The following is a 13,969-nucleotide window of genomic DNA, read 5'->3' as shown; positions in this document are numbered from 1 at the left end:
GTCGGACAGACCCCGGTCTCTTAAAGTCTAGTTTTTAATAGCCATGATGAGAAGGTCAGTGACTGTACACCAGGAGGAAGCATGGGACGTTGAGACAGAGGGACCTCCCGCCATGGCAACCACCAGGGTACCTCCGCTACCAGGAGCCCGATAACGGCGTACCGAGGACGCCAAAGGCCAATCTGGAGCAATTAGAATCATCAGGATCCCCTCAGCCTCCACTCTGTGGAGCAGCCGAGGAAGCAACTACAAAGGAGGAATGGTAAAAAGTCGCCGATACAGACCCCACAGGGCCACCAGCACGACTGACGCATCTGTCCCAGATCACTAGACCTGGCCACTAACTTCGACACCCTTGCGGTCGAGGCGAGAGGCCAGGAGATCCATGCCCTGTGAGACTCACCTCCTGCAAAGGAGCCGAAACATCCCAAGCACAAATACCAGTCGCCCTGGTCCAGCATCTGGCAACTCCAGTAGTCCGCCTGCCGTTATACCCGATGGTAAACTGAAGCCACGGCCGTGGCGTTGTCTGGCTGAAACCAGATCGGACGACCTTGCAACCTCCTCGACCACGAGGAGAAGCATAGCCTGATTGCCTAAAATAGTAGGACAATGAATGGTAGACAGGGTCCACAGCACCTGGTATTTCCCAGGTGGTCTCCCACCCAGGCACTAGCCAGGCCCGACCCTGGGTAGCTACCGAGACCAGACGAGACCGGGCACATACAGGGAGGTGTAGCCGTAGGTCCACGCAAGTCCAGCGACTCAGGGCCGACTGGACCCCCCAGGTGCCTCCACAACCCGTGAGGTTGGCATCCGTTGCAATCACCGTCCACAGAAAGGAAGAAACTACTTTCTGTACCGAAGAGTCGGGGATCTCGGCCACCAATTCAGAGAGACTGACTAGGTGGCGCACCTGAATCCGACGATTCAGAGACAAGAGATTTGTACCACTCGGACAGTATTTCCCTCTGGAAAAACACGTGTGGAACTGGGCATACGGTACCGCCTCGAAGGAGGCTACCCACAGACCTAGGATTTGCATGCAAACGGAGAGAAGACCGATTGCGTGATGCCAATACCTTCACCGCAGACTGAGGAGTCTGCAATTTCTCCAGGGGAAGAAAGATCTTCGCCACAGAGGAGTCCGGAAAACCCTAGCTACTCCGAAGCCGAGTCGGAAACAAAACCGACTCCAAATGTTTAACGCCCAGCCGAATTCTCGGAGGGTCTGAAAAGCTACAGACACAACCACCAATTCCGAGTCAGAAAGTCGTCTAAGTAGCCCACGATGGCAAAGCCTCGCTGTCCCAACAAGGTTAGGATAAGTGCAAGCTCCTTGGTGAAAACCTTTGGTGCAGGCGCCAGATCAAAAGGAAGGGCCACAACTGACAGTGGGCCTCCCCAATCGCGAGGCACTTTGTAGTTGCTTCTGAGATTTGCGCAAAGTGGGACATGCATGTATGCATCCTTGATGTCCAAGGACGCTAGAAAGTCCCCCGGATAGAGCGCAGCTACCACCGAACGAATGGATTCCTAAACGGAACTACCCATCGTTCACAAAGGCATCTTAGGCCCTTGAGGCCCAAAAATTGGACGGACCCTGTCCATCTTTGGGACCCATCCTGCAGGAAAGGTAAAATTACCACGCAGCTGAGCAAGTCCCAAACTGCCCCAAGGCAGACGGACGAGCCGGGAGAGGGAGACACGAGGGAAGAAATCTGTACTCCGAAGATACCACCTCGCAGACCCACTGGTCGGAGAGCAGGGAGGTTCACCGAGTTGTGAACAGCAAAGTCGACCCCTCACCTCAAAGACGGGCCGGGGAAGCTACATACATTGGCGGGTTCGGGTGCCGGCGCGATCGGCTTACGCACCCAGGGACGTTTTAGGACCCCAGCTGAGCCTTTGTCGGCCTGGGAGGGTTTGCCCACGGACCCTGACGAAAATACTGCTTTGGCGTGGAAAAGGAAGGACCCGGCCGACGGCGGGGCTCCTTCCTCCTAGAGGCCTGAGGGAGGAGAGTGCTCCTCCCTCCAGGGACATCCTTGATAATGTCGTCCAACGAGGATCCAAAAGGTCTCCCACCCATAAAAGGTTAAATCTGCCAGGGTGCATGTTAGAGGCCTGGCCAGCAGACCAGCATTCCAACCAGAGAAGGTGGCAACCATCTCTGAAACCGAAGCTCTGGATAACCAGGGCGTGGCATCCAGTGAAGCATCACAGACATATACAAGGCTCTGGACCAGCTGGTCCGTTAGCCTAATAACTTTGGGAGAGAGTCAGTGCTCCTCCTCTGTCTGGTGCAAAATGCCCACTCTGAGTGACTGGGACCCCAGAGTAGTGGCCACCATAGGCCGCAAGGTAGACCCCAGCATGGTAAACATGGAACGGGCCAGTACTTCGGATCTTCTATCAGTCAGATCCATACAAGCGGGGGTTCCCACAATAGGGAGGGTGGTCACCTATACATGACATCCGAAGGGTCCACCACCGGAGAAGTAGCCCACTCTCAAAAAGGCTCTCCTCAAGGGGCACTGAACGGCCAGGCGGTGAGGGACTATAAAAGCCCTCAGCGGCTTTTCTCATTCCGCATCTTAGAAGGGCACAGAAGGAAAAAACCTATACACAGTGGTCCGATTTGTGTGATCCAAAAAAGACCGAGCCCTCAGCAGAAACCCAGCTGCACTATCCAGCTAAAGGGAGTCCCTTTAGGGGTGTGCTTCTCACTGCTGTAAGTGCCTTATCATGCAGACCCAGGTACCTGGTCCATGGCTCCATGACAGAGCATTCCCCAGGGGATAATGGGGTGAGGTGGCACTCTTAACCCCCGCCCGTCCGCAGTCCGCCCACACCCTGGCACCAAAGTGTCCAGGACTAACAATAAAAAACCTCTGTGGGAATCCCAGGTACTAAACACCAGCTGCCACCACAAGCATGTTGGGGAAGGACCCAGATACTGACTCCAAATAGTAGTAATACATACACATAGTGTGTATGTAGATCATGTAGGTTTATGCACACCTGTCTCCACAAAAACGGAAGCTCCCGTCCGCCTTCAGCACACGGCGTGTGGGAGGAAAAAAAAATGTGAGGTAACTTGCGGCATCTGAAGGGACCTGTGTGCGCCGTAGGATTCAGCACTAGGGGTCAGGACTACCCAAAGATGGCCACCGAGCGTTCAAAACGCGGCCACAGGAAAATGGCCGACCGCAATGTAAGCTGTGCCATAGCGGGGCTACGACAAAATGGTCGCCAATGGGAGTTTTCAATGCAATTGAAAACCACCCAAAAAATGGCCGGCAGAATGGGGGCAAAATGCCACATTTAAACAGTAAAAGCCTTCTAGGGCTTTAAAAGTGCAAAAAAAAAAAAAAAAACCCTCACAGGAAAACCCCAGTACAAAAAACCCAGGCCAGATACCACAGTCCCCTCGGGGACATCAGTACATCGGTACCGTCACACAGGCCCACCAATAAGTAAATATTTAAATTATCAGATGCTGCAACCGAAAGTGCCGTTACTGGTACAAGAAAGTTGCGTTTCATATTGCCCTGTTTCATTTGTTTATCTGCTACCAAAAATCAACTGAAAACCAACAAATCAACTACCTCAAGTATATTGAAGACATCGTCACTGGCCTGATTTACCAAAAAGGACCCACCCCAGGAAGCATTCGCTCTGACAGTGCGAGTCGACTTAATGAGCAAGATTTTCACCAGAGCTTCTTATTGCAATGGGCAGGGGCTTTTGGGGGCGCTATATACAGCGCTCCCAAACTGCCCCAAAGATGCTGCTTGCAGGACCATTTCTAACTTCCCACAAGCACTTCGCCCAGGTGTGCAAGCACCCATTGCAATAAATGTGAGACAGGTTTTAGGCGCCATTTCTAGCGTTAAAGCACCTGAAAACTGCCTCAGTGTGAAAGGGGTCTTAACCACTTGCGACCAGCTCACGCTGACATACGCTGGCAAAGTGGCACGTTCTCGCTAAACCCTGTTCAAGTACATTGTCCCCTTTAAGACCCATAGCAAGCACACATCAATAACTGGCTAAAAATTACCTGTTCAATATTTGGCTTTTCAAAAGGTGGACTTCCGAGGGACCCTTCTACCACCGGTCGGATCATCTGCAGAATACATTTTCTAAGAAGCTACAAAAAATTCAAACGATTATTGATATTAAAACTAAAGTTCAATATAACAACACAGATTAAAAAGCTGCTGTTCGGATCTTACCTTAAACAGGTAAAAATAGACCTGTTTGGTATCAGTATCCTCCTCCTTGTGCACAGACATAAAGAGGTTTTCCACATCCACCACCATGCCCAACAACCGATTGATTTCATCTTCCGATACATTTTCTAGATGTGACACATGGTCGGCTGCAATTTCAAACAAATGCTAAAGTTATACATTTCTCCAAGTGTAGAATATGTAGCAATTTGTTGATATATTCTGAAAGGATTGTAACAAACAGATGTATTCAAAAGAGACAATAATTTGCTGTCCAAATATACAAGTGTAGCCTGACTGCAGCAATGCTATGAAACATTTCACTTACTAAAATAACCATCTTATAAATACAGATGTGTCATTGTTACATCGGGAAGTTAAAGCGTGTGACACACACACACACACACACACACACACAATTTCCTTAACCACTTAAGGACCGAGCCTCTGAGATTTGGTGTGTCCAAGTTAAAAAGATTACTTACAACCCCAAAACATTATATTTTCTAAAAACCTATAGAATAAAATGGCTGTCGATGCAAAACTTTGTGTCACACCGTATTATGCACAGCGGTATTACAATCGCAACTTTTTTTTTTTTTTAAATGGTCACTTTTATTTCTATTACAAGGAATGTAAAACCCAGTTAGACTATGGTATTTCCAGGAACCTTCCAGGACAGCTACTTGAGAGATGATTGGCTCCGCCCTCAACAGGAAACACAAATCAGATATAATTTAAAAGGCCCTTCCCTTTCCTATGACCCTCAGTTGTTTAGAAGATCAAGTAAACCTTCACCAAAAGTGCACTCGGCAGAGGAAAAAAAAAAAAAATAGCACACCACCAGGTTAACAAGGTCGACCAGTGAAAAGTAGAATAGGGTGGGAATATAGACCCTGTCCTGGAAATACCGTTACAGGTAAGTCTAGCTGGTGTTCCCCCCCCCCCCCCTCACCTTCCAGGACAGCTACTTGAGAGGATAAGCAAGATTCTATACCTTAGGGAGGGACAACAGCCTGAAGCAATTTCCTACCAAAAGGAGAGGTCCTGGCTGGAAAGCATCAGAACTCTATGTTTGACAAATGCATGAGAGGACCACCAGATGGCAGCTTTAGAAATTTCTTCCCATGATGCCCCCGCATATTCTGCCCATGATGTGGCCATGGATCTCATTGAATGAGCCCCAATTCTAGAAGGAGGGATGCAACCTGACGCTTTGTATGCTTCACAAATGGCTTCCCTAATCCACCTAGCAATAGAGCTTTTCGACGCTTTGGACCCCTTCTTGGGGCCACTGAAAAATACCAACAGCTGGGAGGAACACCTAAAACCACTGGATTTCTCTAGGTAAAGCAGAAGACATCTCTTTACATCTAAGAGACTAAATCTTTCCTCCTCCACATTCTTGGGAGGTACAGAAACTAGGCAGGACTACCTGCTGGGACCTCTGAAATTTTGAAGATACTTTGGGCAAATAGAAAGGATCAGGCCTAATCACTACCCTGTCCTCTAGAATCCTCAGGAGGGGGTCTTTACAGGAAAGGGACTGCAGATCAGAAATCCTTCTCCCTGACATAATAGCCAAAAGGAAGGAAATCTTTAAGGAAATTTATTTCAGGTACGCCATCGTTGTGGCATTGTCTGAGAAAACTAATAGGTCTCTTGAATAGACCCTCTCTTGCAAGAGAGCTTTCCCCACAGCTAGTAGTTCCCTGAAATTTGAGCGGCCTGCCAGCCCTGAGAGTGCGCACCCCAGCCCCAGAGACTGGCGTCTGTAGTAACTTTTACTGGAGCATGTTGCTCCCAGTTCTTCCCTCCCTGCAGGTGTTCCCGCTGCTCCCACCAGGAGAGATTGCCTCTTTTGGCAGCTGCACCAGCTGATCTAGAGAACCCTTCCTGCGATCCCAATGGAGTAAAAGAAACGCCTGAAGGGGTCTGGAGTGTAATTGGGCCCAGGGAACTCTTGGGATGGCTGCAGTCATTAATCTTAACTGCATTATACGCTGAAGAGAGGTCTGCGGGAGCAATTTGAAGGCCTGCACAGAAAGAAGAATTTTCAAAACCTTTTGGGCAACAGAGTCTATTAGATGATAACCCAGGAAAAGTATGCTCTGGAAGGACACCAGACAGGACTTCTGTTGGTTGACTTTCCACCCTAGTTTCTGAAAGGTCTGCAAAACCAACTGCAGATCCTGCATAAGATCAGAAAATTGGCCAGATATGGGACGAGCGATACACTTTGCATCTGAAAAAAGGGCATGACTTCGGCCATGATTTTTGTAAAAATTCTGGGTGCTGCCGAGAGACCAAAAGGAAGGGCATTGAAATGCCAATGACTCGGCACATTGAATCGCAAGTCTGAGGGACCTTTGGTGGCATTGGCAGATTGGAACATGAAGATAAGCGTCCTAAAGATCCAGGGTTACCATGAAGACCTCTGGCCTCAATAGATTTCTTACAGAATAAATGTTTTCCATCCGGAAACATCTGTAGAGAATAAATTTGTTCAGGATGTTTAAATTGATGACCATATGGAAGCTGCCGGAGGCCTTTTGAACCAGAAAGAAGTAGAAATAAAAATCCCTGGAATTTGGGAGTTTCCGGAATAGGAGATATAACCCCCTCTGTTCCCCACACAGAAATGAGATTCAACATGGCTTGCCGTCTCTTGGCAGATGGACAAGAAAAAAATCTCGGGGGGGGGGGGGGGGGGTGTTAGACTCGAATTCCAACCTGTAACCCCTTTCCAATGTCTGAAGAATAAAGGAAATGTCGGAAATCTCTTCCCATTCTTTGACGAAATGGGACAACCTTCCCCCTACCCCTATTTTGGCGTCACTAGGGATTCTTGGAAGGGGCTGAAGGAGCAAAGAGTCCCCCTTTTTTTGCTTATCTTTGTTAGAAGACAACTTTTTCTTCACCTGTTGGTTTTAAAATCAACCTTGTTCTGGAAACCACAAAAAGGCTTCTTATCATGTGGCTTATTCTTTTGAGAAGAAGGGAACCGTTTACTCTTCTCAGAGGAACGAGCTAGGACCTCCACCTTCAAAGGGAATGCCGCAGAGTTGGTTTTTGGAGGCAAGTTCACCCTCCCAAGATTTAAGCCAGATAGCCCCTCTGGCTGAATTAATGAGAGCAGAAGACCTAGCTGCAGATATCACAAAGACTGCAGCTGCATCAAGCCAAGAAGGCAACCGATTTGGCAATGAGTGGGAGAGACTCCCTAATCTCCTCTTTGGGGGTGTCGGATGAAATAAGATCATCCAGACGCTGATCCCATACTTCCAAATTCCTAGCCACACAGGTGGATGCTACAGCTGGACCCAAGGAGAAAGCTGAAGCATCCCAGGCCTTACGCAGGAAGGAGTCGGCTTTCCTGTCGATTTGCTATTTAAGGACATTTTATGGGACACGGAGGCTGCCGCTGGTTCAATTCCGAGTGGGTGCTCTATCCTCCGACCTGTCCTCAAGCTCCATAAGGCAAGTGGAGATCGGCCGGAGAGATAGGCTGCTGTTGTACTGATAAAATGCGCCTGTCTGGCGTTTCAGCAGACTGTTCTCCCAGGCAGCATGTCCTCAGTGTATCACACCGTGTTCCTTATTAACACGGCGCCCGGAAGGGCATCACGTGACTCCCCATTTCCGGCGCCCTCTTGCCACGTCACCGGAAGTCCTCCGACGCCATCTTGGTACACCTCGGCGAAGCACGAGGATGACAAGGTTTCCACACAAGCAGAGCTGGGGAAAACAACTGAAGGAAGTTGCCACCACTTTCACCACCAGGTAAGCAAGTACCTCCTAATAGGGAACCCTTCTGGACAGAAAGTACAGGGACTAAACACCCAGGACTTGGCCACAACCAGTGCTGGATGATGCCAGAGAAGGGGGGGGGGGGGTCCACCAACCACAGTTACCAAAACCAAGAAGAAAAAAAAAAAAAAAAATAACCCACACACACACACGTGTCGGTGCTCCTGGAGTGTCTGGAAAAACAAAACAATTGAGGGTCAGAGGAAAGGGAGGGACCTTTAAAATTGTATCGGATTTGTGTTTCCTGTAGCGGGCGTAGCCAATCATCTCTCAAGTAGCTGTCCTGGAAGGTGGGGGGGATCTCATATTTACACTAAATGCAATATTAAATATATAATTAAATGTATACATTATATATATATATAAATAAATATGTCTCGTTAAGAGCTATGGGCGAAGTGATGTTTTCACGTTGCTTCCACAATGCAATGGTATGGCGACGGGTGGGGGCCCATCTTCCTCTCACTCATCTCCATACCACACACGGAAGAGGACCCGATCGCTACCGACGGCTCCGGTAAGCAGGGCAGGGCACCGGAGTGTGGCGGGAGGGGGCTTATCTATGGACTCTTATGCATCATGATTTGACAGTTAATAGTTTTAATCCTTGAAACAGAGCCAGTTCGATTAAGCCATAGTGGGCTCTTACCACCTATTATATTTGTCCTCGGCAAAGTATTATTATTTTTTTTAAATAGATTCTCTGGTGGCCACCTCAAGAACTTTTGCTATTCAGGGCCAATTCCTAGGGTCACAGATGCCTGGGTGAAGAAATATTTCTGGCACCCCCCACATGGGCGTGGTCATCTTACCAACTCCTGCCCTTTACAAATGTTCCTTTGGCACAGTGGCTGCGTTTGACGGGCACAGCAAATTACTTACAAGGTGAGGCCGATGGTCAGATCAAGTGCAGTGCAGTCACTCACAGCAAGGCAGGCAGGCTCAGCCAAGCAGCTCTTTTCAGAAGTGCTCCCCTCCTGAGCCACGATGTCTGCATCCGAAGATGGCAGAGGTGGGTGGAGCCAAGCTAGTTTTCCAGCCGTGGAGGCAGCTCAATCTGAAAGCTAGCTAGGTCGGCTGTGGCGCGCTCTGAATGCTGGGGAGGCCGCGGCGCGCTCTGATGTCACTGGTTGCTAGGCGCCGGTTGGCCGGCGATTCTAGCAACCAGTGCAGTCAAGTGGCGTGCCACAGCTTCAGCAGCTTAGCGCCCCTTCTCTGCGGCAGCTTACAGCGCAGGGGTGCGTTGCACTCCGTGCACCCACCTAGGATCAGCCTTGTTGCTGTTATACAGTGGGGATCGAAAGTTTGGGCACCCCAGGTAAAAATTTGTATTAGTGTGCATAACGAAGCCAAGGAAAGATGGAAAAATCTCCAAAAGGCATCAAAATTACAGATTAGACATTCTTATAATATGGTCAAAAAAATTAGATTTCCAATAATTTACACTTTCAAAATTACAGAAAACAAAAAAATGGTGTCTGCAAAAGTTTGGGCACCCTGCAGAATTTATAGCATGCACTGCCCCCTTTGCAAAGCTGGAAAAAAAAGGCATACTGTAGCCGACGCTAGTATGCTGTATGGGATGGTTCATAGATGTTTTGTAGGGTGAACCTCCGCTTTAAAGCAAGGTCTGGAAGACCAAGAAAAATATCAGACAGAACAGCTTGCAGGATTGTGAGAAAAGCAATTCAAAACCCACGTTTGACTGCACGATCCCTCCAGAAAGATCTGGCAGACACTGGAGTTGTGGTACACTATTCCACTATAAAGAGATACTTGTACAAATATGGTCTTCATGGAAGAGTCATCAGAAGAAAACCTCTTCTACGTCCTCACCACAAAAATCAGCGTTTGAACTTTGCAAATGAACATATAGACAAGCCTGATGCATTTTGGAAACAAGTTCTGTGGACCGATGAGGTTAAAATAGAACTTTTTGGCCGGAATGAGCAAAGGTACGTTTGGAGAAGAAAGGGCACAGAATTTAATGAAAAGAACCTCTGTCCAACTGTTAAGCATGGGGGTGGATCAATCATGATTTGGGGTTGTATTGCAGCCAGTGGCACAGGGAACATTTCACGAGTAGAAGGAAAAATTGATTCAATAAAAATTCAGCAAATTTTGGATGGTCACTTGATGCCATCTGTGAAAAAGCTGAAGTTAAAGAGAGGATGGCTTCTACAAATGGATAATGATCCTAAAACACACCTCAAAATCCACAGGGGATTACATCAAGAGGTGTAAACTGAAGGTTTTGCCATGGGCTTCACAATCTCTTGACCTCAACATAATTGAAAATCTATGGATAGACCTTAAAAGAGCAGTGCGTGACAGAAAGCCCAGAGATCTCAAAGAACTGGAAGACTTTTGTAAAGAAGAATGGGCAAAGATACCTCAAACAAGAATTGAAAGACTCTTGGCTGGCTACAAAAAGCGTTTACAAGCTGTGAAACTTGCCAAAGGGGGCAGTACAAGATATTAACTCTGCAGGGTGCCCAAACTTTTGCAGACGCCATTTTTTTGTTTTCTGTAATTTTGAAAGTGTAAATGATGGAAATAAAATCTAACTTTTTTTGACATATTATAAGAATGTCTTATCTGTAATTTGATGCCTTTTGGAGATTTTTCCATCTTTCCTTGGCTTCGTTATGCACATTAAACACACATTTTTACCTGGGGTGCCCAAACTTTCGATCCCCACTGTATGTCTTTTGAAGACTATGTATACATCTATACCTTAATATTATGGGCTGGGTGGGTGGAGTTGGGGCAGTAGGTTGTTTACAGGTGAAACTCGAAAAATTTGAATATCGTGCAAAAGTTCATTTATTTCATTAATGATAATTAAAAAGGTGAAACTACCTTTAAATGGTCTCTCAGTCTGGTTCAGTAGGAATCGCAATCATGGGAAAGACTGCTGACCTGACAGAAAACCATCATTGACACCCCTTCATAAGGAGGTAAAGCCTCAAAAAAGGTAATTGCAAAAGATGTTGGGTGTTTCCAAAGTGCTGTATTAAAGCACATTAAGCCTAGGTTCACACTGCTGCGAATTCAAAATCGCGGTAAAATGCGCGATTTTACAGCGATTTTGCCGCGATTTTGGCCGCAATTTAATGTAAATCGCGGCCCGAAATCGCAAAAAAAGTAGTACAGGAACTACTTTTTGAAATCGCAGATGCGGCGTCGCACTGATTAGGACAGTGCCATTGCCGACAATTGCCGCCGATTTGAGATGCGATTTGACATGTCAAATCGCATCTCAAATCGTTCCAAATCGTACCCAGTGTGAACCAGGGCTAATAGAAAGTTATGTGGAAGGGAAAAGTGTGGAAGAAAAAAGGTGCACAAGCAGTAGGGATGACCGCAGCCTGGAGAGGATTGTCAGGGAAAGTCCATTCAAAAGTGTTGGGTACTTTCACAAGGAGTGGACTGAGGCTGGAGTCGGTGCATCAAGAGTCATCACACACAGACGGATCCTGGACATGGGCTTCAAATGTCGTATTCCTCTTGTCAAGCCACTCCTGAACACACAACCTCAGAAGCGTCAGACCTGGTCTGTTGCTCAGTAGTCCAAAGTCCTCTTTTCTGATGAGAGCAAATTTTGGAAACCAAGGACCCAGAGAATGGAGGAAGAAAGGAGAGGCACACACTGCAAGATGCTTGAAGTCCAGTGTGAAGCTTACACAGTCTGTGGTGATTTGGGGAGCCATGTCATCTGCTGGTGTTGGTCCACTGTGCTTCATTAAGTCCAGGGTCAACGCAGCCATCTACCAGGAGATTTGAGCACTTCATGCTTCCTTCCGCAGACGAGCTCTATGGGGATGCGGACTTCATTTTCCAGCAGGACTTGGCACCTGCCCACACTGCCAAAAGCACCAAAACCTGGTTCAATGACCGTGGGAGCACTGTGCTTGATTGGCCAGCAAACTTGCCTGACCTGAACCTCAGAGAACGCCGAGGGAGTAAAGAGTTAACCAGCATGGGGCTGTGGTTGATGAGGGGGAGGGAAAAGACAACACCTGGCACTAATTGGCTTAGACCCTATTTAGACCCTATTTAATGTGCCTTATTTTCCTGGGTTTGGTAATGATCCCAGAAGAGCTCCCTCCACACACTGACAGGATGTGAGCCCATGTGAGTACTTGATCCAGCATACTACATATATATTCATATTATTTTTGCACACTATACTACACTTTGTAGTTATTTAGCAATATTATTACTGCCTTAAAATGCATACATCTACACTTATTTACAACTACCAGCACTGGGACATACTATCACACTGACCTTCACCATTCACACATACTTTCTTTTACTTCCTACATTTTTTACTTTCTGCTCATGTCACCTGATTCGCTAGATTTTTCTTGTTTTTTCAATTTTCACTACACATATTGCCGCTTTTTTTTTTTTTATCCTTTTTTTTTCTTTGCACATCATTGCACACACTAGTATTTCCAAACCCATACACAGTGCATTAACATGCACTCTGTACCTATACACCCTACACACACACACACACACACACACATAACTTTTGCACCACACATTTTTCTGTCATTTTTTCAATCACTTCATCCACCAGCAGCATGTTCACTCTGCATTCACTTGTATATTATACCTACCATGTCAATGGTTCTGGTATATTTAATAATAACATGATATTCTGATTTGAGTATCAACAATATCTTCATACTCTATCATATTCTTTTATACATATCTATGCCAAGATCTTGTTAGTACACAATGACTTTATATACTCTTATTACAAATACATATTGAATCATTATGGGTGTCGTCTGTTTTTCTTAGCCCCCCTCCCCCCCCTCTCGCAGGTTCACACCCGAGACTCCCTGCAAGCCTGTGTTTGGTTGACTCCCGCCTGGAGTGATGGGGGACGTCCCTCATGGGGATATTGGGATCCTTTGTCTGCACCACGGCCATCATCTCTGGTTACATGTCACCTTCTATATGCTTCGAGCGGTAAATATATCCTCACTATCTGTACTATGGGTGCCAGCATTTTACTTGAATGTTAGTATCCTAACATACTTTTTTTTTACATCTTCATTACTCGTGATACAGAAACCTAGTAAAGATTTTTTTTTTATATATTTCCATGTCTTTGAATTTAATATACCGTACACAATATGTCGCTTAAAAGCCCCCGGGGGGAATTTCTCCATTTTTGTCAGAGAATCTATGGGGCATTACCAAGAGAAACATGAGAGACATGAAACCGAACAATTCAGAAGAGCTGAAGGCTGATAGCTTCCATGCCACGTCACATTGAGGCTGCAAAAGGGGCCCAAACCAAGTACAGAGTACATATGGATGCTTCTACTTTTCAGAGGTCAGATATTGTTCTATGTACAATCCTTGTTTTATTGATTTCATGGAATATTCTAATTTTCTGAGATTGTAGATTTGGGGTTTTCATAAGCTATAATCATCACAAATATGACAATCATGGCTTGAACTGTCTTGCTTTGCATGTAATGAGTCTCATATATTGGTTTCACCTTTTAAGTTGCTGTAGTGAAATAAATGCTTTCGCACGATATTCAAATTTTTTGCCTTTCACCTGTATATTTATATGTTGTTTGTGGAATCATTTTTAATCTATATGGAATAAATATTTGGATTATATTTCAACAACTAGGAGCAGAGTTATATATTTAGAGAGCTACAAGTGGTACGTTTCATGCAATAGTCACAATTGACAATTTAGTGAATATGGCGACAGGTAGAGCCCACATCCATTGTGTATTGTGACAGAAGGGGGTCCAGCCGATGCCTCTCTGCATTGATCGACTGATCATCAGTGGTAGTGTTATTTCAAATTACCCTCCCTATTGGTCGGCAGTGGCATAAATAAACCCCTTTGTGCTGCATTAGTGACACTAGTGTCAGTTTTA

The 13,969-nt window shown here is 46.3% G+C and overlaps 1 protein-coding gene, 1 long non-coding RNA gene and 1 pseudogene across 2 annotated transcripts in view; 1 reads left to right on the top strand and 2 right to left on the bottom strand.

Annotated features, from left to right (window-relative positions):
* Positions 1 to 13,969, bottom strand: part of KAT2A (lysine acetyltransferase 2A) — a 77,502-nt gene that overhangs the window by 41,565 nt on the left and 21,968 nt on the right. The window contains exons 3-4 of the mRNA XM_040330159.1: positions 4,239 to 4,384; positions 4,064 to 4,153 (exon numbers count right to left, since the gene is read on the bottom strand). Of these exons, the coding sequence (XP_040186093.1) occupies positions 4,064 to 4,153; positions 4,239 to 4,384 (236 nt within the window). The remainder of the gene's footprint in view (positions 1 to 4,063; positions 4,154 to 4,238; positions 4,385 to 13,969) is intronic.
* On the bottom strand, positions 628 to 747 carry LOC120919666 (annotated as a pseudogene).
* On the top strand, positions 12,091 to 13,034 carry LOC120918530. The gene is made up of 2 exons (XR_005744412.1): positions 12,091 to 12,182; positions 12,864 to 13,034. It is a non-coding gene; the product is annotated as an uncharacterized LOC120918530 (long non-coding RNA).

Source organism: Rana temporaria, chromosome 12, assembly GCF_905171775.1.
Source record: "Rana temporaria chromosome 12, aRanTem1.1, whole genome shotgun sequence".
Lineage (NCBI taxonomy): Eukaryota > Metazoa > Chordata > Amphibia > Anura > Ranidae > Rana > Rana temporaria.
This window is presented reverse-complemented; position numbering and strand designations above follow the sequence as displayed.